At 34.4% G+C, this 24,996-nt stretch overlaps 2 protein-coding genes across 4 annotated transcripts in view; one reads left to right on the plus strand and one right to left on the minus strand.

Moving 5' to 3' along the window:
• The window catches only part of FGF7 (fibroblast growth factor 7), a 28,110-nt gene extending 9,374 nt beyond the window's left edge, over nucleotides 1-18,736 (plus strand). For 2 of the 3 annotated variants that reach the window (XM_072934141.1, XM_072934140.1), the window contains 3 exons: nucleotides 15,405-15,508; nucleotides 15,896-16,031; nucleotides 18,385-18,736. In XM_072934141.1, the coding sequence (XP_072790242.1) occupies nucleotides 15,405-15,508; nucleotides 15,896-16,031; nucleotides 18,385-18,515 (371 nt within the window). In that variant the 3' untranslated portion in view covers nucleotides 18,516-18,736. Of the gene's footprint in view, nucleotides 1-15,404; nucleotides 15,509-15,895; nucleotides 16,973-18,384 lie in introns of those variants that run through there. The other variant, XM_012577929.5, reaches the window with a different exon arrangement.
• The window catches only part of COPS2 (COP9 signalosome subunit 2), a 139,918-nt gene that overhangs the window by 112,115 nt on the left and 2,807 nt on the right, over nucleotides 1-24,996 (minus strand). The gene's annotated exons all lie outside the window — the stretch shown is intronic.

The following is a 24,996-nucleotide window of genomic DNA, read 5'->3' on the forward strand; positions in this document are numbered from 1 at the left end:
GCAGTTTTTGAGTGCTTATTGGTGACACTTTACAAGGATTTAGGGAACCAGCTATGTAAATCCAGCACAGGGTGATTCAAATAATGGAACTTGCTTGATAGAGCTGCCTTACAACATGAGAGATTTACACTTTGAGAAAGGCAGCACAAAAACTCCCTCAGCAGCAGCCCTTTATGTTTGCTTGTGGGAAAACTGCACCTGAGAAGTCCTGAAGTCATCACAGCCATGTTGCTTCCCAATGCTACAGCAAAAAATTGTAATAGTACCTTTGCATATGGACAGGGACAAATACCTGTGCTAAGTGAGATTCATCCCAGCTGAATTCCCCACAAAGCAAGAGTGCCTGCATTAGTTCAACACCATCTTAGCAATACCAGAACATAGCACAAAAAGAGTTCTCTGCCATGTACTTCTCTGACCACATCTGAACTGCAAATGTGACAGAACTCACACAGCACTCCACCGACAAACATTGCTACTAATCAAAACTGAAATTGTATACAAGTACTTTCAAACTAACTGGTGACAAAAAGCCATTCTTCCCATTTCAATAAGCTCCACACTTCTAACCAAACTTCTTATGTTTTTCACTGAGTGTGGAGATTCTGCTCAGTATTTCCAACAAAGACTGAAAACCAAAACCAAATTAAAAGGTACATAATTCGCAGGGCAAGCAAGTTCTTTAGAGCATTCTAAATGACTGCAAACCAGTCAGAAAAATAAAAGAAAAAAAACATATTTATGCCCAAATTATAATTTCAAAAAGACAATTCATCCATTCAGGAAATGAAATACCACCTACCACACTAGGTAAAGGACGACATAAGAACTGTGGCAAAAATCCCAGCAGGAAATGGATGGAGAACCTCTTCCCTGTAAGGAATCCTCCTCTCCTAACTGCTGGCCAGCTACAAGTGCCTGACTCTGCCTTCCTTCCTCTCATTAGTATGCAATCAGATACAGAGGTACTTTGAGTCTCTTATTGTTTTGCATCCTGCCACCCCATCAGCTCTGTTTCACAGAGCTGAGCATTCTCTCTGAGCATCTGCTTCAGCAGCCAGAAAAGCTTTCTTATTGAGGCTGTGAAAGACAGTCTGGCATGTTCTTCTACCTTACTAACAGTGCAACATATTTGGGTGAATTTGTGTTGGACTTCATAGTATATATTTAGTAGTTCAAAAGAAATCAAATGTTACATGAATTTTGAGAGTAGCCTTAGGAGAGTCTGTTCAAAAGTAAATGGCAAGAGTCCTAGGCCACTTACAGTCATCCCTTTAAATGCCTTTTAAATTGAGCAATGAAAATAACACAGCTATTAATAAAACAAGCTTTTAGATTATTATACACCAATTTCAATCAGAATGTTTATATTAACAAATTGGCTCCCAGCCTTCTTTACCAAGTCTCAAACTAAAATTACTTCGCATGCCTTCATTTCTGATTGCACCCTTATGTGACTTGGGAAATTCAGTCTATACTACTGAAGAAAACTATCATGCAACAAAATTAAAGAAAAAAAATTACCACATCCTTCTAGGAAACTATTACCACATATTTCACAGAAATCATGCTCTGTTGATTTTTTAGCTAAGTAATCCAGTGTTTTGAATTTGAATTCGTCTAATTTAGTCATATTTGTCTAGGACACATTCTAATTAAAACTTCTGAAATTGCACTTTCATCCATAGGAAACATTGGAAGCAAAACCATAAAATTATTGTTAGACCAAAAGGAGAATTTTCAAATTATTCATAACATGCAAGGCAAACCCCGCTAATTTAGTTTGGTGATGAACAGTCTAACTCTGATCCAGGCAGATTATTTAAGAGAAACAAATGAGCAACAATGGCTGTATCATTTAAGCAGAAAATGATCTAGTGATATATTTCTCATAATTATAGTGAGAAATTATTGAAGAATTTTTCAGAACTGTTCAACATTTGAAATGGAATACACTTCTCTGTTTGTCAAAACAGGACTTTTTCTTCTTAGATAACAAATATTCCATAAACACAAGTAGGTATCTGTACACTGTCCTTTTCACATAGGATCTGTAGACAGCCCAGAGACAGTTCTCGAAAAGGGCTGACAACTACTCAAGGGACACTTCAAGCTACCTTAAAAAAGGGCAATACTTAAGCCTAAACCCCACAGCATATATATGGTGCTTACATTTATAAATCACTTTAGGTGGTATCTACAAAATGTGCAAGTTGCCACTGTTATGCAACTGTGTGAGACAAAATTAACAGAAGCCATGTTTTCTGACTTTGTCCTAATCACTTGTGACTGATAATCTTGTATACATAAGACATTTTTCCTCTGCTAGGGCTCAATTAAAATCATGACTGCCGTTATGAAAATATATTTCTCCTTTCTTCCTCTTCACATTGCTGTTTACTGTTTTCTGCCTGTGACATAATTTTATTTAGGGTATCCTTATTCATATGTGAGAAAATAGAATAGATATTAGTTTTGTACAACTATTTCCCCAATAGACTACCCAGATTCCAAAGGTGGTCATCTCTTTTAAGTTGATTTAGAAAAATGAAGAATATTTCTGTCTGTATATATACAACACTGTAAATATTGAGGATTTAGGATCACAATTTTTTATGTTGTCTTGTTCATACTTCAACAATGCAGTTCTGGGTGTTTTCAGCTGAACTGAGCTTAGCAAGGAGAATTGTTTGTTACAGTGCTCATTTCCCGAGTTTACTCTCCAACACCAGACCCGTCACAGCGGGATGGTTTCTTTCTTTGTTTGCCTCTTAAGCGCTATCTGGCAGCTGCATCCCAAACTAACCTCTGCCAGTGGATTCCTAAAGAATTCTATATACATCATCTCTTGTAATCACATGTGCCACAATCTACATCACAGGTGGTACTGTACAAAAAAGTTGGATTTGAGCCCTGTCAGACTGTGCCATATTTGTTTCATTAACATCGATTTCTATGTGAAAAAAACAATTCCATCTCTGTGTGCATGGTATTTGATTGAAATAAATTCTCAGCAACATAGAGATGTAATCAGCATGACTAAGTAATTGCCAAGAAGTACAGAATTATCTCTTTCCAACAAAAAATCAAAATATGGCTTTTCTATTCATAATGACTTAGGGATGAACTATGGAAAATTATCACTGATGGTCTAAATAGCTGCTGTTGAAAGTAAAGAATATTGCACAGCTGTGGAGGAGTTAAGTTACTGACTAGTGGAAAAGCTATCTAACCCTGTGATTCATTAGGAAAATTTTGCTCAAGAGTTGAAAGACCCATATTAGGAAAGAGACAAATACATGCCATTTGTAAAAGTCTGACTCTACTGAAATCAGTAAAAGTTTTGTTACCGATGCCTATCCATGGCTGAAGAGTTTATTTTAAAATATGGCAAATAATAACTATTGCTTCTGCAAATCCATGTGCTTTTACTTTAAGATACCGTTTCATAACATTGGTAATAAATACTGGGCATAAAGAAAAATGAAATTCCTGTTCCACTATTAATCTCTTCCTGACTTTCAAGTCAGAATGACTTCTCTATCTTACCAATATCTATGTAGGAGTAATGCTATCACTATTTATTCTACTTAAGATATGGTCTGAAAAGCACAGTACATCAGAATATACCCAATTTAGGATACTCAAAAAATAGTTAGCTGTCACTTTTCAAATATATGTGCAAATTTATATTTACATATGAGAGATATAACTGAAAGTTTATTCTAGGCTTTTCTGACCTATATTAAAAGCACAGATTCACATTTCTATACTGACTAAAAACTGATAGTATCGTTTATAGTGAATACATAAGTATAATCTCATTTTGTGAGATTTTTTCCCACCATAGAACATTTGCATTTACATATGAATCAAGAATATATTGATACTCATGGGGGAATTAAGGTGGCACAAAAAGACAAAGTTAAGAACAGCAAAATTACTTTGTTCCATTTTGTGTGGTAAAAAACAATCATCGTCTCAGTAAATTTTGGTAGTATTTCCCCAGCTCTTTGCTGCAATACAGCTGAAGTCACAGATATTTTATGCAAAGAAAGAAAAGGTTTCTTCACCACTTTAAGTGCTTGGAATAGCCACAATTGTTTCAGTCAGAGCAAAAAGCATAGCAAATCCTTTACTAAGAACAGGTTTTCTTTATATATTTTAGAACATACCACTACAGGCACAGCCGCCCTGTGCTCTTTTAACTGTACACTCTTCAAGGCAGTTCAAAAAGTTCAATGTTATGGAGTCACTATTCTTTTATGTTGCAAGCACTAGGAGAGAATAGTACCATAAGGAGTAGAAATTATCATAAATACAATGCAGACTAAAAAAAGGCTGTCAAACTGAGTCTGCCAATCACAGAATTATGCAAGCTTAATGCAAATCCACCACAAAATAAAAATGTAAGAGCTGCAAACCCTTTATTTGCCCATGCAGCATCTGCTACCCAGTCCAGACTCTTATATTAAAACCCCACTACCAATTCTGGAGTCATCTAAGTTTATATACCTATGGAAGAAGTTCATTTTACTCTGCTTCCTTAAAACAAACATTTTATTCTTCCCTTTTCAAACAAGGTCCTTGTTCAAGCCCATTACTGAAATGCATGTTTTCAAGTATCTACAACTCACAGACCAGCTGTTTTCCAGATTTTAAAGGGGTCCATATACTCTGCTACAGGTTACTTCTGTGGAGCTCATCAAACTTTCGTGGTACCACCACATATAAGAACAAACTGTAGCAGAAGAAATTGAAAAGTGGAACATTCTCAAAGGCCCCTGACTGAAGCTGTTCTCTAATGCTTGAATGGTATGAAATATGCCATTTGTTTCAACATCAAGAGAAAATTATGTCTTTACACTTATGCCAATACACTGCACTGTTGTCTATCAAACAGGTTGGCTGATGACCATCAGAGATGGAAATTTGAAATTTTACCAATATAACAATATGGATGCCAGAATGGATCCGAAATTAAGCTATTAAATCCTTTACAGACTGGTCACAGATATCTTTATTACAAACAGTCACTGCATAGTGATACAGCAGTACCCATGTGCTTTGAGAGCCGAGAAAATGAAGTACTGCAGTTTACAGGCACAGGAGAGCTCACATCCTTCCTAAGGCAGCTCAGGGCCACAAGAAACTTTCCTTACTTAAAAGAAAAAGTAAAGAGGTAGAGGTAAAGGTAGAGGTAAAGGTAAAGGTAAAGGTAAAGGTAAAGGTAAAGGTAAAGGTAAAGGTAAAGGTAAAGGTAAAGGTAAAGGAAGTGAAGTGGTTTCTACCATATTTTACATGCTCTGGTTAATTGAGAATATTTTATGTGGGGTTCTTAGTGATAATGCAAAGGAACACTGGGTAAGAAAACTAGGCAGCTTTCTAACTTCATAGTTACCCTTTTTTATGTTCCCTCTATATATCTTTAGTAAATATAAACTGATAACTTAATTAAAATAAATATAACTGTGCTGATTCACACATGGGGATATAAAAGTCAAAACAAAAGCAATGGGAAACTTGTGTACAACCAACAATATACTAAAAATGTGTTAAAGTTAATTAAAACATTTAAAGAAATATATAATTTGGCTAATCCTATGCACTATTAATTGTTCAGTACTTATTTCTTTTGCCATTTTTTTACATTAGCTATGACTGATAATTTCTTTTCATAATATAACATGATACTATTCTCAACACACTGGAATGTGAGTACTAGAGCTCTGATTTCTACTTTCAGGATACAAGTCACTGTCACTGTAAAGTGAGGTCACTACTCCTATTTAATGCAAATAAAGCAAAGCACAGAAAGGCCGTGGATTATAGAAAATAGAAAATGAATTATTCTAGTTGAAATAGTTTTCTCACTGACTTCCTGATATTATGCACATGGCCAAAAATAAGAGTGTACATGAATACTTATATCACCAGATTCAAGATGATTACTCTACATCCTGGCATTTACAGTTAAAACTGAAAAGAAGTCCAGATTTTCCAACTGGTCAATTGAGCTGAATTTTAAAAGGCAGATTAAAATGACGCATAAATAAATACAGAATAAAAGAGAAGTTTGGCTGCAGCACCTACAGTATATTTGCTCTGGTAACAGCAATTGGTCCTGTAGCAGAGGAACAATTTTCTCTGCTGGTGCTGATGCTGCTGTTTCTCTCAGTTTTGGTATAGATTGTAAAGCTAGGTAAGAACTAAGGATAACAAGTGGATAACAATTACGCATTTACAAATATCTAGTCATGTAAACAGAGAGGTTTCAAAGTGCTGCCTGTGTATAATGGCAAATATTCTACTGATTACCTTAAAGTCGGGCTTCCGGTCAGGCTTAAATTTTTGACTGGTAAAAACAGGGTGTAATTAGAAGGAAATTAATTACTTTAGGCTAAATTAAGACAAGGAATGACCTAAGCTATTTGAAAAAAGCAACAATGGTAGGATAATTGACACACATTTTGATCCATCTACTAAGACAGAAGAAACATCTGCGACAAAATCCTAATTTATTTATCAGAATTGAATTAGTTATTAGATTGGTTTGGATTTTAAGGGGTTTTTAATGTCCCCCTTCTATTAGTTTATAATTTAGTCTCTGGTCTTATATAGATTTTGAAAGTTCAACTAAATCTAAATTATTTGTCAGCAGCAAACCAGAACAACTTGAGTGGCCATACATATAAATATACGTCTAGTAGTGTTTTAAAGGCAGGAGTGAGCCAGCTGGTTTCTATCAATTCCCACTCTGAGAGGCAGCAAGGGTTAGTACAATTTTCTTAGCAGCTTCTTGCATTTTGTACCTTGGAAGGAATTACGTAGTGCCTGCTCGTGTTCTTCTAGACACTGTAATTGATATATTTAGATATCCAGCTTCAGCTGTTCCTGCACAAAATAGCAGATCTGATTTGGAAATGGAACTAAAATCTATGCAGTTGGGTAGTGCTTGCCCTACATTTTACATAACTACGGAGAGTGGGAAAATATGTCTCTCTTCAGTAGGGATTGCAGTGTTTATGACTGAAATGAGCTCTTAACTACGTGAAACAAAATTCAACTGTCTAAAATTTCAAACCATTTAAAATTCTGCTTCTATGCCATAGGCCCCTCAGGATATCTTCAAGCTCTGGAATGCTGCAGCCACCTTTTTTATTCTGCAACCACTTTCTGAATTTTATTTATTTTAAATAATTTTGGTTATTAGCTACTTCTGGGACTGTTTTAACTGTTAAAAAGTGTTGTATTATATATTTTAACTGATAGCACATTGCAGAATGTCATGATGATCAATCCACAGGAATTTAATATTTGTTTTTAGTGATTTGTCTCAAAGATGTATAATTTTAAGTTATCCCCAAAGAACACAGGAAGGCAGTTCTTAGATTCAGTTTGTCCCCAGAATATGGCTCTGCTCTTCCTCCTGTCAAGCCTGTTTCAGAACCAAAAAAACTGCTGCAGGAACAGCTGGAGACAATACACAGAACAAACAGCAAGGCCTTCAGCTCAGGGAAAAGTTCATATAAAAAGAGCAGATTCTATGTTGGATTTATTTTTGCCCCATTTAGCTGAATAAATCCAGCACCCCCTGCCACATTATATTTAGGCTGATTTTGCAACTGCCTGCAGCCAGTTCATACAGGTGATATACAGGAAACGCACCTGGATTTAATGTTCCTCAGAACACAATTCAGAGAATGAAATACTTGTACATGGAAAAGGCATGTTAACATGCACTCCTTTTTTTCTCTGAAAAACATAAGAAAAAGTCTTCTATAGTAATGACATGAATAATTTTAGGTCAAGTGTGATCACTAACTCAGGAAAGGAGAAAGCACAGCTCATTACCAGATGAAAACACAAAATAGCATAGTAACAAATTAAAAAAAAAAAAAAAAACAAAGTAATCTGTTTAAAGACTTTTGCATTATGAAGAATTTGAAAAACAGGAGGCTGTGGTCTTATGTGGAATTTTCCAAGTTCAGATAGTCAAAATAGCTGCAGACACTGAAACTGAATCTGGGAAGTTTTTCACCTCTAGTTGGATATATTTTATTTTGCTTTGAAAAGGTTAATAAGCAACATTTTACATTTAGTTTTGGTATTTTGAGGTTACATTCTGAACATCTGCAGAGCTTGAAAACATCATTTATTCTAGTAAAATTGGCACAAAATATTTAAATACTAGAAATAGCCTTCATTTGGGCTGTAGGGAAAGCATTTGTTGTACAAGTTCAACACTAAAGTATTAAATCATTAATTTTATTACTGCTTGGAAACAATTACATTTTGCAAACAGTCATTCTACTATTTTTTTCCATTTTTCATATCAGTAAATTATTAATGCTGTAATAAGAGAGCACTTTTTCAGACTTAGGATTAAGACTTGAATTTTACATGACAGTATTAATTCTAAAAAATAATATTATTCTTCATTATAACCATATGCTTAGCTTCAGGGCAATTTTTATTGGAGGGAAATGTAGTTTCCTGCAAAAATGAGAAATGACTACATGCTGTCTAAGAGGCCGATAAAGAAAATATTTATTTAAAGCAGTGGAGATCAGCGAAATAAAGACTTCTAATAAGTTTAACGAGAAATTCCCAAGAGAAGGATTGACTGGGGCAGCTTGTTATTCAGTTGTTACTACATACTGCTATTCACAAGTCACACCTCTAAATTGAAAAGCTCCATAACTTTACAATCTACTTTAGTGAAAAATGTCACACCCTTTGGTTCTGAAGATCAAATCAATAGAAATATTGGAAATAGAGTGGTCTGAATAGGTGATGTTCAACAGAGACACGCACAGAAGGCATCAATTTAGAGTCAAAATGTTCTACACCAATTCTTACTATGCCACCACTTTCACTGAAGAATGAAACATTTGATTTATAAAACTATCTCCTAACTCAGCAAAATTAACAGAGAGTTAAAACAAAACTGAGGCAAAATAGGTTTACAATAAGAAAAAAATACTTGAAAATTGTACGGTATTTCTCTTTTCAATTATTAATTGCAATAGGGTCAGTGAAATTCTCACTACAGTAATTAGGGGAGGTAGACTTTAAAGAGTGTTGTAAACTGATGAGCACTGCATTACAATTATTCACATTGAAAAATGACTAAAAATAGGTATTATGGCTTTTATTATTTTCCACTGCAGAACAAATGTATAAAGTTTGAAGTAAAAAGGAAGATGTATTACCAAACATAGTTCAAACAACACTCTTGAATTTACACTATACAATCAGCCATCCATGGTTGAAGGGCAGATTATACATTTGATAATGCATAAGAAACTGTGTAAATACTTTGAATAATGCAGACTTAAGAGTGGAACTTGGCTTACCCCTTCTTTTTCTGCAGTAAACATCCACAAGTCCAAGTACACATGCAAAGAACAGATCTTGTAAGTAAAATAACAGCAATTCTAAACAATTATTTTAGTCCCCTGTTGTATATTTCCTCTTATGTTTGATTCTTACCTTGCCTTTTTTATACTGTTTTCACAGAGTTATCAAGTTATCAGTTTCATTCATAAATCTTGACATGGCTCATATTCCATAACTAACTTATCTGTCAGTTGTTGAGTATCACCAGGACAATGGTTTATCATAAATTTGTTGCATCTAGCAATGCATGTATCAACTAGTTTGTATGACTGGAAAACAGTGAGGACATTTATAGATAAGGTAATGTCAAATAAAGAAAATTTAATTTAAAAATCTAATGATGTACAAAAAATACTTTAATGGACTTCTATTTACCACTTTGTTGATTTTATTACAGTATGCCTCCTTTTTGTGCCCAATGAAATTCAAAAGGGTCATTAAACATCAGCTACTTATGCTTAATCAAACATTCTGTACACAAACTAAATCTGCTAAGCAAATTCTGCTGCTTGAAGATGCTGAACACTGAGCTGCGTTAAGCCCTCAAGGAATACCTCTCTATCGTTAATCATATTTCCTTGGACAACTACAATTTTTCCTGCTTGGAAATTATACACAGGACAAACCCAGGAGTTTTGAGTGCTTTGAGTATTTCTCCATGATATCCAGATGTCTGGAATCTCACTGAAGCAGTAGCTTCAACTGTTCTCCTGAAAATACTTGACAGATCCATTATTTCTGTTCAGATCATTTTTACAGCCATATTCATATTTAAAGTGCTTCAGAGACTCTACACATGCACAACAAATGCATACATGGATATGGCAAAAAGCTCCTGAAGAACATTTTTTGCCTTCTATGATATAAATAACAACATATATGTGTTTATGACATAAATCAAAATTCTGCATATCACAAGGAGAAGACAGAAGAAAGTGATAGTGAATGTATGTACCAACTTGCTTTCTGTTAATTATTTGTTCATTAAAATCACATTCACAGACCGAAAATTCCTGGTGTGGAGAAATCTCCTGCTTTGAAAGGCATTGTAACATATACCTGTACATTTATTTATACTTAATAAGCTTCTGAACAGGAGTTCTGTGAGGTACTATCTAGGAAACTCCTTCATTCTCTTCCTAAGAAAGTACTTGATACAAATGCAAATTCTACTTTCTATCAATTTTAATTTGATAATAGGAAAAGGTAAAAATTTATTTATTATATTTTTTAATATGACTTAAGACCATTATTTGCAGTATTTTTATTTACTCTTAGGTCTTATATTTGAGAGAGAAAGAGCACACAAATTCTTTTATCTAAAAATGAACTTCATGATGCATCCATTTAAAAATATTAAGACTCAAAGTAACTTAAACTGCACAAATACTTTACAATATAGGCACTGTATTTAAAAACACAAAAAGACAGAAAAATATTTCCTGAAACAAATTACTTTCAAAGCTATCCAATAAAAGTATTCATTTCACTGATAAGATTCTTCTGGAAAAACATTTAAGTGTAATACACCAGCTATATACTGTGCTGGCTTACCAAATGCACACGTGTACCAAAAACATCATGAAAGTTTTCCAAGGTTGACCATCATGAACCATATTCTCTGGATTTAAGAGGCACAACTATTAACTTATTAAGTGCCAGAACAAAAGAACAAATTACATTACTTATCATTAAACAGTGCCCTTTAAGCAAAGAAGAGATCATTTTCCTTGGCCTTGAATCATTTGGAAAGGTCATTTGAATTCATAAATATGTGCTCCAAATTCAATTAATGAGAAACACACGTTAGTGAAATTTAGAAGTTACATTTTGTTTGACTCATTTTCTATCCAAGTCTTTTCTGCCCCTCTGTCCCTGTTTAAGATTTCACATACTTTATTTTTAAAGACAATTCTGCTGAGGAAAGAGTGTTTCACAAACACATTCCTCACAAGTGCTGAACTGCCAGTGCCAGCCTCCCTACCCCTAAAAATCAGCAACAGACTGCTTTTTTTCAATTTCCCAGCACAGAGAGTCAAAAGAAATAAAATGCTGGACATACCATATGTGCTCTCACAACACATGTACCTGGCAGAACAGAAAAGTACTGGGACGAAATTGCTGTCAGCTTTCTGAAAAATGTAATGGATGCCAAAATGTCTCTTTGAATGAATGTCTACAGACACTGTGAGTCTGGCAAACTGAGGATCAGTGACCAGAAACCTCATGTGATAGACATTGAGGGGATACCTGCAACATATGAAATGTCTGGAAATAGAGCCAGCTGACGAGAGATTGAACACAATGTGTGCATCCCAGAATCTTCCTGAACAACCCTGGCATACTGGGCCAGTTCCCTAGAACATGAAAAAAGATCTCTCGCTGTGATTCTGCTGCCCCTCCTCTTCTAAAAGCCCCCTGAGAGGTTATACCTACCCGTGGGATCTTCAGGCATGAGCAGCATTTACTGGATTCCTTACAGCTCTCAGGAGCCAGAGTTGCAATTGCTCTTTCAGCCTCTTAGCTGACAAATGAGTAAAGAGAAATGTCCTGATTTTGCTAAATCAGAAGGCTCTTGCTACTTTGTTATAGATAAGGTACTTTTATTGAAGGATACTACGGGCAAACACAAAAAAATGCCTATTCAACTATGCCTGCATACTGATGGAAATTACTTTAATACAGTCTGCAAACAGATTGTGTAGCAATAAAAGTAAATATTTATCTTAAAAATACAATATCTGTGTTATAAAAGCAAAAAGGAGTCTAACAAATAAAATGAGATGAAAATGCTGATTTGAAAACATTCATTGAATCAGAAAAGATACTTAGTATCAGGTGATAAAAACAAAATTTTCAAATGCTACTCGCCAGGAAAGAATCACCTCATGTAACTGCTCAATTTTATAGCAATCATATAACTAAATGCCATTTTTCTGTAAAAATTTCCAGCCTGAGGTACTGTCCTGTTGTTCAGATAAGTCTACACATAAAAGTGTCTGCTTCTAAGTACTGAGAACAGTCATTCTAGACCAAAATGCTAGAAAACTCATCTCATTTATGACATAAATTTTCTCCAAAACCTGATACATATTCCACCCACTGAAACTCTTGTGTTGGCCTAAAGGCTTGTTTTGTTTACTTTCTATTTTTTTTTTCCATCTGGATATCAACTGTGTGTTATTAAATTTGCACCATGTGGTTCCAAAGATTGCTGCCACCATCCATAGGCATCTTTTCTGAAGACAAACTATAGCCTATCTCTGCTGAGTGTCTTTTACATACACCAGAGGAATTTCAGCTCTGTAGGAAACTTCATTCATTACAGGAATTTTAAGCTACATTTGATACACTGACCATACAACCATATAAAATTGTTTGGAATTTCATGCTGATTTTATAGGAAGTACAGTTGTTTTCAATTTTGGATGCCCCTCTCTAGGTTGTTTGTTTTGTTTCTTTTCCTGGCTTAAATCTGATTTCTTTCCCAGTTACTTTGTGGTATATGAAGTCTTCTCTTAAACCTCTTCCAAACTTCTCTGGGGATGCTTTAGATAAAGCAACAAAATAACATAGTTTACATTTTAAGTTTGAAATCAGGGACATTTGAGACCTTGTTGAAGCCTGGCCTTCTGAATTTCTTCTCATCCACATCTTATTAATTTAAGCATGCCTTTAAAGTAATTTTGGTTACTAGAGTATGAAAAGGTCAATGAAACAATCCATGTAAAGAAATTTTCTCTTTCCCGTCCTAGCTTGGTGACTTTTTTCTTTTAATGAATAGATATTGAAAGGATTAAACACCTTTACTTCAAAAGGAAACACGTAGGAATAGACCTTCTAATTTAACACAAGGAAAGACATTGATGTCTCAACTGTGAATAAAGTACAAGAAAAAGTAAAGAAAAACAAGTACCCCAAACCAAAATAAAGTAACTCCAACAAGTTAGTCACAATCTACTTCAGGCAAAAAGGAAAAACTAAAAAAATAATGTAAAAATTGTAACAATAATAATATTGCTTTGGACAAAATCTTTTGGCATTTCCTTTTTTAAAGTAGTAAGATTTCTACTAGTGTAACTTCAGCCAACATCAGCTTACTCAAGGAAATATCAATTCCTATTAGCATGATTTGTTTTAAAAAGTAATTTTAAATCTTTCATTTTTTAAAATTCTGTATAAATAGAAACTCAAACATAGACTTTTTTTAAAAAACTGCCCTTAAGTTAATGGCCAGAAGAGGCAAAAGAACAAATGGATATAAGCTGTCACTGAAGAAATGCAGAGTGCAACTTACTACAAAGTCTCTAGCCATTAAAATAAATCAAACTCTGGAACAGCCTTCAGCAGAAACACTGGGGGCAAAGAAATAACAACTCCAATTTAGTATTGGCAAAGTTTATGAAAAGAATTATCTGACGCAATTCCCAGGCTAGCAGAGCACTGGACTTGATGACCCAGAGATCCCTTCCACTGTTATGTTCTTTGTTAGGCTAAATGCAGATGTTCATCTGGTTTTTAGCCTCACTGTGGTTTTTCTAAAGTGAAATTTAAATGATAGTTAATATAATTTTTGTAAGTTTCGGTTACAAATTACCCTTTGTTACTATTGCTAGGCCTGCAGAAGAGTGGAACTTGTCGAAGAATTCTAAAAGCTTGACTTAAAAAAAAGATGGTTTAGCATTATAGCGGAGTACAGAAGTATAAACAGTCTGAGCTGAATGCGCAGCAGTGCACACACCATGAGAAGAGGGAACTGATCTGCTAAAGAAAAAAGGATGAAAAATATATCCATATGTTCTATGACTGATACATCAGTAGTATCAAGGAGAAAAGCAAAACAGAACATGAAGGAAAGCAAAGGACAAGAGGAGACAAAAATGTATAGGGAAGGAGAAATATAATAGATATTTAATGCCTGTCTTAAAAACCTAACTAATGAAAAACTATTACTGTGTGACAGTGAAAAGTCAATGCCAACTTGAAAGGGCAAAAAAGGAAATGTTTAGTTAAAGAGGAAATTCAGGTGATGCTCTAACACATGCCTCTCTCCCACCGCCCTCACTTGACTCCTCCATGCTTAGCTCTTGCAATTTGCCTGAAGTTGGCTGCCTTTGAAACAGCCCATTTTGGAGAAGGACTCCCAGTTGCTATGGCAGAGTTCTGTCAGGGATTCAGTAATGAAACAAATAGCTCAATCTCAAATATGCAACTCTAAATTATTGCTTATGAAAACATTAATAATATTTAAGCTTGAAAACAACCTGGCGTTCCTTAATAACTTGCATAATCTCCTGCCTTATTTTTTTTTTAATATTAACAAAAGAATATTTTTTATGTTGCAGGTAACATAAATGTATCGGTAACTGCAGAAAATACTGCTGATATGTATCAGCATGAGATGAAAATAAATCAGGGTATAGAAAACAACACTAAATATTTTCTGGTTTTGAATAAATAAGCTCTCAGGGCAGCCTTTAATGATTTTCAAATACACGTATCTTTACAGCTCCAATCAGTCATAAAAGCACACAAAGGTCAAGCAAATACTTTATCTTATTTAAGACACTGTGGTCTGTTTTCTGTCACTCGCAAGTTCTAAGGTTTACACTCTTTCAAGGGGATGATACTGCTACACAAGACTTCAAAATAAAGGCTTTACACAAATTCTGTGAACCTTGATGGCTTACTACATATTCCAAATGAAACCCTGATCCAGATAAATTCTAAGCTACACTGAGTCTCTGAAAATAGAGGAATTATTTCAATATATATTTTTAAATTACCACCATACAATTTTAAAGTGGCTCTATGCAGATGTGATTATAAAGGGAATTTTTTAAGTCTAGCCCTTTCTTCACATGAATACATATAATTTTTATGTTTTCCAAGAATAAATTCAATAAACATGGAAATACTACAAAATATTCGTTCAAGGAAACCTTCTGAGTTAACTGGAGAACAACCAATCATTTTACAGCCCTTGCTGTGTACCTTTGCAGGTATTCTAGAAATCCGAACAGTGGCAGTTGGAATAGTGGCAATCAAAGGAGTGGAAAGTGATTACTTTCTGGCAATGAACAAGTCAGGGCGACTCTATGGAAAGGTATGGATGCAAACTTCTCTTATGTGTACATCCCTACAATCTTAGAGGCATTTTGAGATGTAGCATTTGAATGGTTTTCTGTAAAACAGATTCCTAACTATGTAAAATGTATTCTGGACTTATCCACACATCCCATATTAGACTTTTATGTCTATTTAACAAATTCAATGATTAGACCTTATATAATTCTTCAAAATGTGGAATCCTAAGGGGGAATATACAAAGCTAGAATATTCAATACTCATATTTCAGAGGCCAAATTTATTCATTAAAATATTCCTAATATGCAGGCTCTATAATGCTCATTTGTCTCCCATCTTCCCTAATCTAAGTATTTAAAAGACACTTGTACTTGCCTTACCATATTTTATTATTTACTCTCAACAGAAAGTCTGCAATGAGGACTGCAACTTCATTGAACTGATTGAAGAAAACCATTATAATACATATGCTTCTGCAAAATGGACACACAAAGGAAAAGAGATGTTTATTACACTAAACCACAAAGGGGTTCCAATGAAAGGTAAAAAAACAAAGAAAGAACATAGAGCATCCCACTTTCTTCCTCTGGCAATATCCTAATCACAAATGATCTATAAAGAACTAGTTCCAGCAGGAAGATTAATTTTAAGACGACTGTTTGACAAGATACCAAGAGAGGCTGGAATACTACTGAGAAACTGAACAAGCTGGACTTGCGCATTTATGTTTATTTTTAAGAGACTACATGAAAAAGATTTGAAAATATACACAAAACCAGATTTACTAACTAAAAGTTGTAAAAAATTCTAAAGAGTTGTACAATCATTATCTTAGTCATTGTAACTGGGTAGTTTCTTAAATTAATTTACCCTGAAGAATAAGTCATTACTTGAGTATCTGATAATATTTTATTTAAAAAACTATCTGCTTCTTAAATATGGCTGCTATAATAATAATAAGCAGATGATAATGTTGTGTAAAATATGTCAGACTTTAAGGCTGCTGGAATGAGTTGTCAGATTATCAAGTCAATAGAAAATGTGGAGGCTGAGCAGTATTTTAAATACTTCCCCCAAGAAACTCATATCCTATACATAAACTATATGATAAAAAAAAAATATAATCTTGTAAATGTTTACTGTTGTATTCAGATAAGAGAGTTAGTTTGGACAAATTAAGTTTACTCTAACACAAAATGTTCCTATCTATTAATGAAACAAATACCTAATGCTGCTCTAAAAGATGTTTCAAATAGTATATGTAAAATAAAAATAGGAATAAATAATGTACTTCATCTCACTTTTCACAAATTAACATTTTATATAACAATGAAGCAAAAATTCAGACATATTAAGGTTTTTTATGTAACATATCCTATCTTTTGTATAATTCCTGTTAGGGCATACAGCTTTCAATATTGTTTTTCCATTCTTATACATGCTTTCTCTGTTGTTACAGCATTAAACTTTATTTTAAGTTGTATTTGAACTTTATTGTTTTAAGTTATTTAAATGTTATTTATAAAAAAAAGATACTTATTAAGCTGCATCTGTTTCATATGCTTTTAATTCTAAAGGAATAACAAAATGGTCTGGCTGAGATGCATGAATTTTTTTCTGTGACCAGACACAAAGCCTAGTACACAACCTTCCTGCCAACATACATTGGATGGCAGACAAAAATGACAGCCTGCAGCAAATCACACAATGGACATCTCAAAAGAAACAATGCAAAAATTTTAAAAATCTATGCCACATACTCTTGATAATTGAATTACTGGCATGCTCAGAGTTATCCAGGTAAAAGAAGGTTACAGTTCCAGCAGGCACCTGAAATAATCCTAAAATGGTAGAACCTCCACTCACAGATACAGAAATATGTGCAAGCCTGCGTGACTAGTTAAACTACAGCTGAAACCACTGTGACCTGAGGAAGAAAAGACATCTTAATTTTCTAGCTATGAAAGCACTCAACTAAGCCCTACCTGATTTATGCCTTATATAATTTAATTGTTTCCCTACAGTTTTTCTCGGGTTTGTGATAGTTGCACTTAGATAAAGATCACCAAAAACTAGTTAAAGCAGCTGACGTGACTGGGATAGAGTCAAGTTAATTAAAAATGCTTTGAAATGCTTCAATGTTATGCATTGAATAACAAGTGTCTAAGAGTCAACCATTTCTTCCTACATGAAACACTTCCATTTTAAGAGCACTCACAAAAAATGACAGCAATTTCCTTTGACAGATTTTCATTTTTTAAAAAAAAATCTTGTTTAACAAATAGTGCCATTTGAAAATAATTTATGATACTAGCAAGTCAAATATCAAAGAAGATACAAACAGATCCATGAAAAAAAAGTGTCAGTACAGCTCTACCAGTAAACCTTCACTGTGCTTTTGTTAATTTATTTATTACTTGTTCACTGAACACAACAGACTGTACTATACAGGAAGCTTTTTTGCTGGCACCTCCCTGCACTACTTTCTGTGAATATGTAACAGTGAAACAAAGCTCACACTTATGATCAATATTAACATACTAGCAGAAGTTTCAATATCTAAACTAGGTTAGGAGAAGCTTTAAAATAAAAATGAAGATAAGAAAACCCCATTAGGATTGTTTGTGCTTAAAGGCTTTACTGAAGTTTTAATTAAAATGTATGTATGCACGTTAATATATAAATATATATGTAAAAAAGCTTTAAACCAGATGCAGACAGGCTCTTTTAAACAATCTTTTGATTATGTAATTCAGTAACATAGAAATACAGTCAAACAAATCCTGAATGCAAATTGCAATTAGCCCTTACTGCTAAATGCTTTACATAATGAATCACAATGTTACCACCATTTTCAGATAAGCCAAGGCTGCTTTTTTTTTTTTTTTTTTACAGCTGTCACAACTGAAATGTGTTGTGTGAGGGAATTGTTCCCAGAAAGACACCTGACTGCAAACGCTGCAATTCATCAGTACCACACTCATATGTCTTGTCAACTGAGCATTGTCAATGTATCTTTATCTTAGAAAATCTATTCTCAAACACCGACTCAAAAAAATCAGTTTAGTGATGAAACCAGAGAATAATAATCAGAAAATTTACAGTGATGATCTCCAGTAACAAACTATTACAAGACAAGAATAATATGAATCTATTTGATCTTAACAGTAATTCAGAAAGATGTCAGAAATCTTCACAAAAGCTTCTTACATCAATTACGTCACAATCCAGTGCAATCTTAACACCAACATACCATGTCAGAGGGAAATACATTTTTAAGTAAAGAAACTGATACACAAGTCTGGAAACGTCTCATTTCTAACCTGTATAATACTAAAAGTTCAAGAAAACCCAAGCAAAAAGAGCAATAAAAGCCAATCTCAAGTGTAATTTCTTTGCCTTTCCTTTAGAGGCATTGGCTTTGCTGGAGATTTTTTCTTTGTTTCCCACTGACACTACACAGTGTGTCCAGACTGGGGCTCAGAGGGAAAACACAACTCCTGTGGTCAAAGCAGCACCTACAGCAGCCACTCACATCTCACAGAAACTGCTCCAATACAGCAGCTGTAATTAGAAAGGTTTTACTTATTTACTTTGGTATTACTGCTGATAAGCACTCTGGGACACAAATGAGCAAATCTCAACTGAGGAATCTCAAAGGAGACTGCAGAATCTCCATTCTTGGAGGGTTTTAAAATACAAAGCCCAGTACAAGCAGTGTGGGTCCTAATTTGAGCAGGAGATTGGACAAGAGACCTGCAGTACTACTCTTCCTATTTTAATGAGTCTAGGAGTCTATAAAATATATTTTTCTTGAAAGAATCCCTTCAAACAACTACACAAAACACATTTCCTTGTTAGGGGGATAGATACTTACACATTTGTCTCATAACTTGTGAGTCTTTAAAGGTATACAAAATGGTGTAAATACATTTCATACACAATAAAAATGACAACTGGACAATATCCATGACCTATATAATATATTATATGGTACAATACAGTCTCACTTTTAGTTCTGTTGCAGGTACCTTAAAACATGGCTCTGCATAGCATCTGTAATAATCACATTACTAAATGGCTGATCAATTGACTATTAAAATACACTTGTCTGTGTTTTAAATTACTTTTTGAAGAAAATATGTATATTCTCTTTTAATAAGCTGAAGCAAGATGTAAGTTGACATTAAATCAATAAAGTAATAAAAACATCAGTATTTCATTGCACTTAGTGACCAGTATCTGAGTAGTCTAAATATTTCATAAAGCTATGAAATCTATCTCCTCACTACTAGTTTTTCAAATACCACAATAATTTAGTAACATTTAACATGTAGAAAAAGAAAGTGACAGTTTAGATGATTTTCCACAAATTAGAAAAAGTCATCATCAGAGATGAGATCCACACTTAGAAATATTTAACTAACATTTAATAACAAAAAAAAAAAGTAAGTACAATTGTTTACATCACTGGATGAGTTTTAAATGGTAACAGTTAATTAAATCACACATTTACTTAATACAGCAGAGAAGGCAAATTTAGTAGCAGGAAAAGATGCTAAATTCTCTATGCTGATAATTTTGAAGATTGGGACTGTACTCAAAGCAGAAATTAGATGGGAAAAATATTCGAAGAGTTGCACAAGGTTTTTAACATGACATTTATACTAACTTTATAAATATTGCCCCAGCAAAATTTCTAAAAAAGTATTTTAACACCGTACACTGAAATTCATAAACCAGGGAAATTTAATTTTAAATATTTGGGGGTTGGGGGCTTAATATATTATTAAAACTAACAATTCACATTTAATTTTGAAGTCTTGAGTTCTGTAAATAACTTCCCAATACCTGTCTGAGGAAAGCTAGCTTGTAAATCTTAAGCATTCCAGACACTGAAATTCCATAACCGCTTACATTCCAGGCCTAAAAAGGGAGATTTTCTTCCATTCTGCCTGGAAGGCCAATCCTAACTCACCAAGATTGGTTGTTTCATTAGGGAAACTCTTTTATTTAGAGGCCTGGCACTTGAAAAGATTGACCCAATACAAAAGGAAAACCAAAATTACTCACTTCAGATGAAATTACTTTCTCATGAAAATAATTCTTTTACTTCAATGCTAACCAGAAAAACAGAGGAATTAGAATGAAGATGCGTAAGTTTGTCACGTAAAGGTTAGTGCCACAGAAGCTAGCCTGGCTCAGGTCTCTCTGCACCCCCCCCCTTCAGGAATTTCTATACATTGCTAAGTTTCCCCCAAGCCTTCCATCCCCAGGCTAAACAGTGCCAGCTCCCCATCCCTCCTCATGGGAGAGATGCACCAGCCCCCAGCCACCTCCGTGCCACTTCCCTGGGCTCCCTTCTGTCCATGTCTCTCCTGTTCTGGGAGCCCAGAACTGAACACAGTACTCCAAGTGTGGTGTCACCAGCACTGAGTAGAACAGAAAATTCACCTCATTTTCTTCCAGCCAATCTAGTAATTTCTTTACGACCCCTAGAAATGTTCTTTATAATGTTATATCATATAATTTTAATCAGGATCCAGGAGCAATTCCCTTTACAATTACAACTGGCTGTCCAAAGATAAATCCAATTCACTATTACCTTGGACAGCACCAGTTTTGATGGACAAGAATTCAGTCTTCAGTTAGTGACTGCTCAGTTTCCAGGATTCATCTACTGGCCTTTGAAACCTTGCTCTGCTGCAGATTTCTTATATAACTTTCAGCAAGCCACTTTCAATGTCTTATTTGATAAGAAAGATGAACAAGTTTGGGTCTGGCATGCACTGCTAAAACATCAAACATACACAAATTACCTGACTAATCACACCAGGCAGCAGAGGAGCTGCAGCTGTCTGCACCCACACTGACAGTGACTTCTGCTGCTACCAGAACACCCCATGCCACAGGCAGATCAGTGTCTCTGCTCACCCCAGCAAACAGGGTGAGACTGTTTATATCTTCTTGAGTTACTCTGATCTTTCTGCACAGTACAGAAAAATGGGATGAAACTGGAGAGGAAAGGGAACATTTGAAAGCCATGGACACTCAATTGCTGTGTAAGATACATTAATAGTTCAGCTAACCTGTCAATGCACCTCATTCCTATTGATTTCACCAAAACCCAGGCATAAAAGTCTATCTGAAGAAGTAACTAACTACTCAGTGGCCATGAAAGAGAATAAGTGATTATTAAATAAAACAGTGAGCACCCTGAAAGCCTAAGGTAGATCTCTACAGGAAGGACTAAAATAGTAAGGCTTCTCCCTTTATTGCCATAGGAAAAAAAAAAAGTTGTTGTATCTTGGCAAAAAAACATCAAGGTAACAGCTGCAGAGTCTTCAAAATTATTGTCATTAAAACAGGCTCCCTGAGGTCAGAAGTGTTAATAAACAATTGAGGTGATTTATTGACCCTGCTTCCAAATAATCACTTTTTATTTGTTTTCATATTCTTGTTTCTATATACTAGTAAAGTATCAAGCTCTAAAAGGAAATATGGTTATACTGGAATGGAACCACTAGATGTTATAAAGATCAGGCAAATGTTTCCAATGAGTTTAGATTTTTGGGTTTAAAAAAATACCCAAATGTTCCTGTGTTCAAAAACACAAATACATTTCTATTTCTAAACACTGTACTGCAAACTGAGCAACACATAAAAAATGGATTCTGTAAACAAGAATCTCCTTTCAAGACTGTAATTTGATGAGAGTAACACAGACTTTCAATTTTAAAGAAACCACATTAATTGTACTTATAAAGAAACACTAAAGTAAAAAAGGAAAATTACTCAGGAAAGCTAACAAGCAATACACAATGACAGTAAGACTGTTCACTTTATTAAGTGAACTGTGCATAAGCAATCTATATAAAGATTCCATAAAGCCATATCCATTTGTAGACACTAAATCCCTCAGCTAGGTCTCAAGAGGAACTATCCTCTTTGCTTAAATAGCCACACACAGCTCTTCCACAACCACATTACAAGAGAAAGCTTCGTGGAAATCATGGCACATGACAGAACTCTTCCCATCCTCTGCTGTGTCTGCAGCACCTCATTAATTCAGGATTTCTGAGTACAACATGTTACAAACTCCTCTCCTTAACATTAACAGACACAAGAGACAACCCACCATCTTTTCCTAAGCATTTACTCTAATTGTAGAGAAAATATATCAGAGTGGTGTTACTGAAAACGCAAACTTTCAAGTTTTTGCTCAAGTTATTTTCCTCTGAATTATTTCGCAACAAAAATAAGGTTTTTCTGCCTTGATGAACGGGGAATGATTTAAATTCAGGAAAAGCACATGAGCCCATGAAAACAAAACAAATGAAGGGGGGAAAAAATGCAGGGATAGGAAAAGTTTTGGTTATGGTTGTTGCAGACTGACAAAAAGGATTAAGAGAATATTGTTGCATAAAATTGTGGCTGTAGATGCTTGAAGGAAAACAGTAATTTCAGGAAGGGAGAAGAGAGAAGAAACTGGCTACCCTGAAGGAAAAAAATGCTGGATAACATTCAGAAAGGGAGCAAGTTAGAAACAACATCAACACAAGAAGGTTGAAAAAAAAATTAAAATACTGGTCATGAGGAAGAAGAGAAGGCTAGACTGAAAGAATAACATTCAAGGTCTGATCCATTGGGACAGCGAAAACAAGGAGGTAAAAGAGGCTACAATGCACATACTGAAAATGGGATCCAAATACCAGAGAAAGGAGTAGAAAAAGAGTGGCTGTCATTAGTACAAGAAAACTGACAAATCAAACGAAGATGGATTATCAGCATCTCCTTTAAATGCTTTGTACTACTGTTCACAGCTTAATCAAATTGACTTACAAAATATTGGCAGGATATATGTTTAGAGGTGATCAAAATTCACATTTAATTTTGAATTGCTTTAACATTTTGGGTTTGTGCAAAATAAACTGGAAGTATTAGAAACAATTTTTGTTGACAATTAAGTTTTTGCAGTGTACCATAAGCTTCATTCCAAAGTCTATGGTCACACGGATTATGTGTTTAAAATATTTACAAGACTGACTGGCTGCTGCAGAACTGGCAGATGCATCAGCTTGTATTTTAGCAGTAGCATCTTTACTAGTATGAATTACTGTGGCAGCCTTAAGGCTTTTGAGATTCCATTTATTTCACACACATTTCCTTGGTTTTAGACCTAAAATTTAAAAAAAAAAATTAATTTAGAAAAATGTTTATGTCAATTTTGAAAACCACCCTATGAATATCCCCAAATGAAATTAAAATTGCTTTATTTCCTGTCTCAAATGTGCAAATTTTTAAGCCACTGTCAACTTTAGGCATGAGATACAAGTCTGTTAACTGAAATAATTACATTCATATACTTAAAGTCAACCAGAACAGTTTTTGCTATCTTCCTTCTGCTTCTGCTTGGGTTTGCACATGGGTGAATATCCTTACTTTGTGGTTGTTCCAGTTCTGGTAATTTAATACATTTGCATATGTTTTGTTGAGGTTGGGAATTATTCTCGCAGCAATACTTAATTTACTTTATTCTGTGGTTTTCAGTCTTCATTCCACTCAAATTTTACACAGCTCCCACACCGTAGGTTTCATGCAGACACAGACTCTGTGCCATAGCAGTGGTCTCCTAGAGTTCTGGGATTTTTTTCTGGTCTGACTAAATTTCACTTAAATCTACCCATTATCTGTTTATAGTGGTTACACATTACAGAGAATGCTGTGGGCTTATCCGTCTCTTCCAAGTTAAAGGCCCTTTAGGAGTTTGGAGCATGTATAACTTTGATGTATATAAACCTTCTCTAAATTAAATTTTTCAGGGTGATCTTTTTCTACATACAATTTTCTCTGTCTGTAACTAAAAAGAAAATTCTGTCCAACACACAGTGACTGACACAGAGAAAGGTTTTGAGAAGATATTTCTGTATTTTACATTTACTTCAAAAACATATTTCTTTTGCATTTGTCAATCAGTTTCAACATATAACATAATGAAATCCACATTGTCATGAAATCTAAATAAATGAGCACTAAAGACAGAAATCTGCTCTAAATCTAAGTTGTGGAATGGATATCAAATGACATGTGCACTCTAAAAATCATAAAGTTTTACTGTCAAAACATGCAGGTATTTAATGGTAATATAATACTACTTCCCATAGAAATTTCTAGGACAGGTATAGTCTGAATTCTGTAAGAATATTTGTAAAAGGTGGCTCTTTTTTATATACCTTCAAGGCTACCTACAAACAGTTGCTTTTGCAAAAAACATTTTGAGATGTTTGATTCAGTTTTGTTTTACTTAAGGAAAAATAACGCCAAGAATAATTAGTTCAGATTCTTTTCCAGGGTACTGATTTAAAATATTTATTCATATTTATATACCTACAATCAGTATTAAGAAATCATTGTAATTATTATTACGGAGCAGAAAAAGCTACCTTTGACATCAGTGTTTCTAGTTCTGCATTTTCTATGTATGTATACATGTATGGCATTACACAC

The sequence above is a fragment of the Taeniopygia guttata genome, chromosome 10, assembly GCF_048771995.1.
Source record: "Taeniopygia guttata chromosome 10, bTaeGut7.mat, whole genome shotgun sequence".
Lineage (NCBI taxonomy): Eukaryota > Metazoa > Chordata > Aves > Passeriformes > Estrildidae > Taeniopygia > Taeniopygia guttata.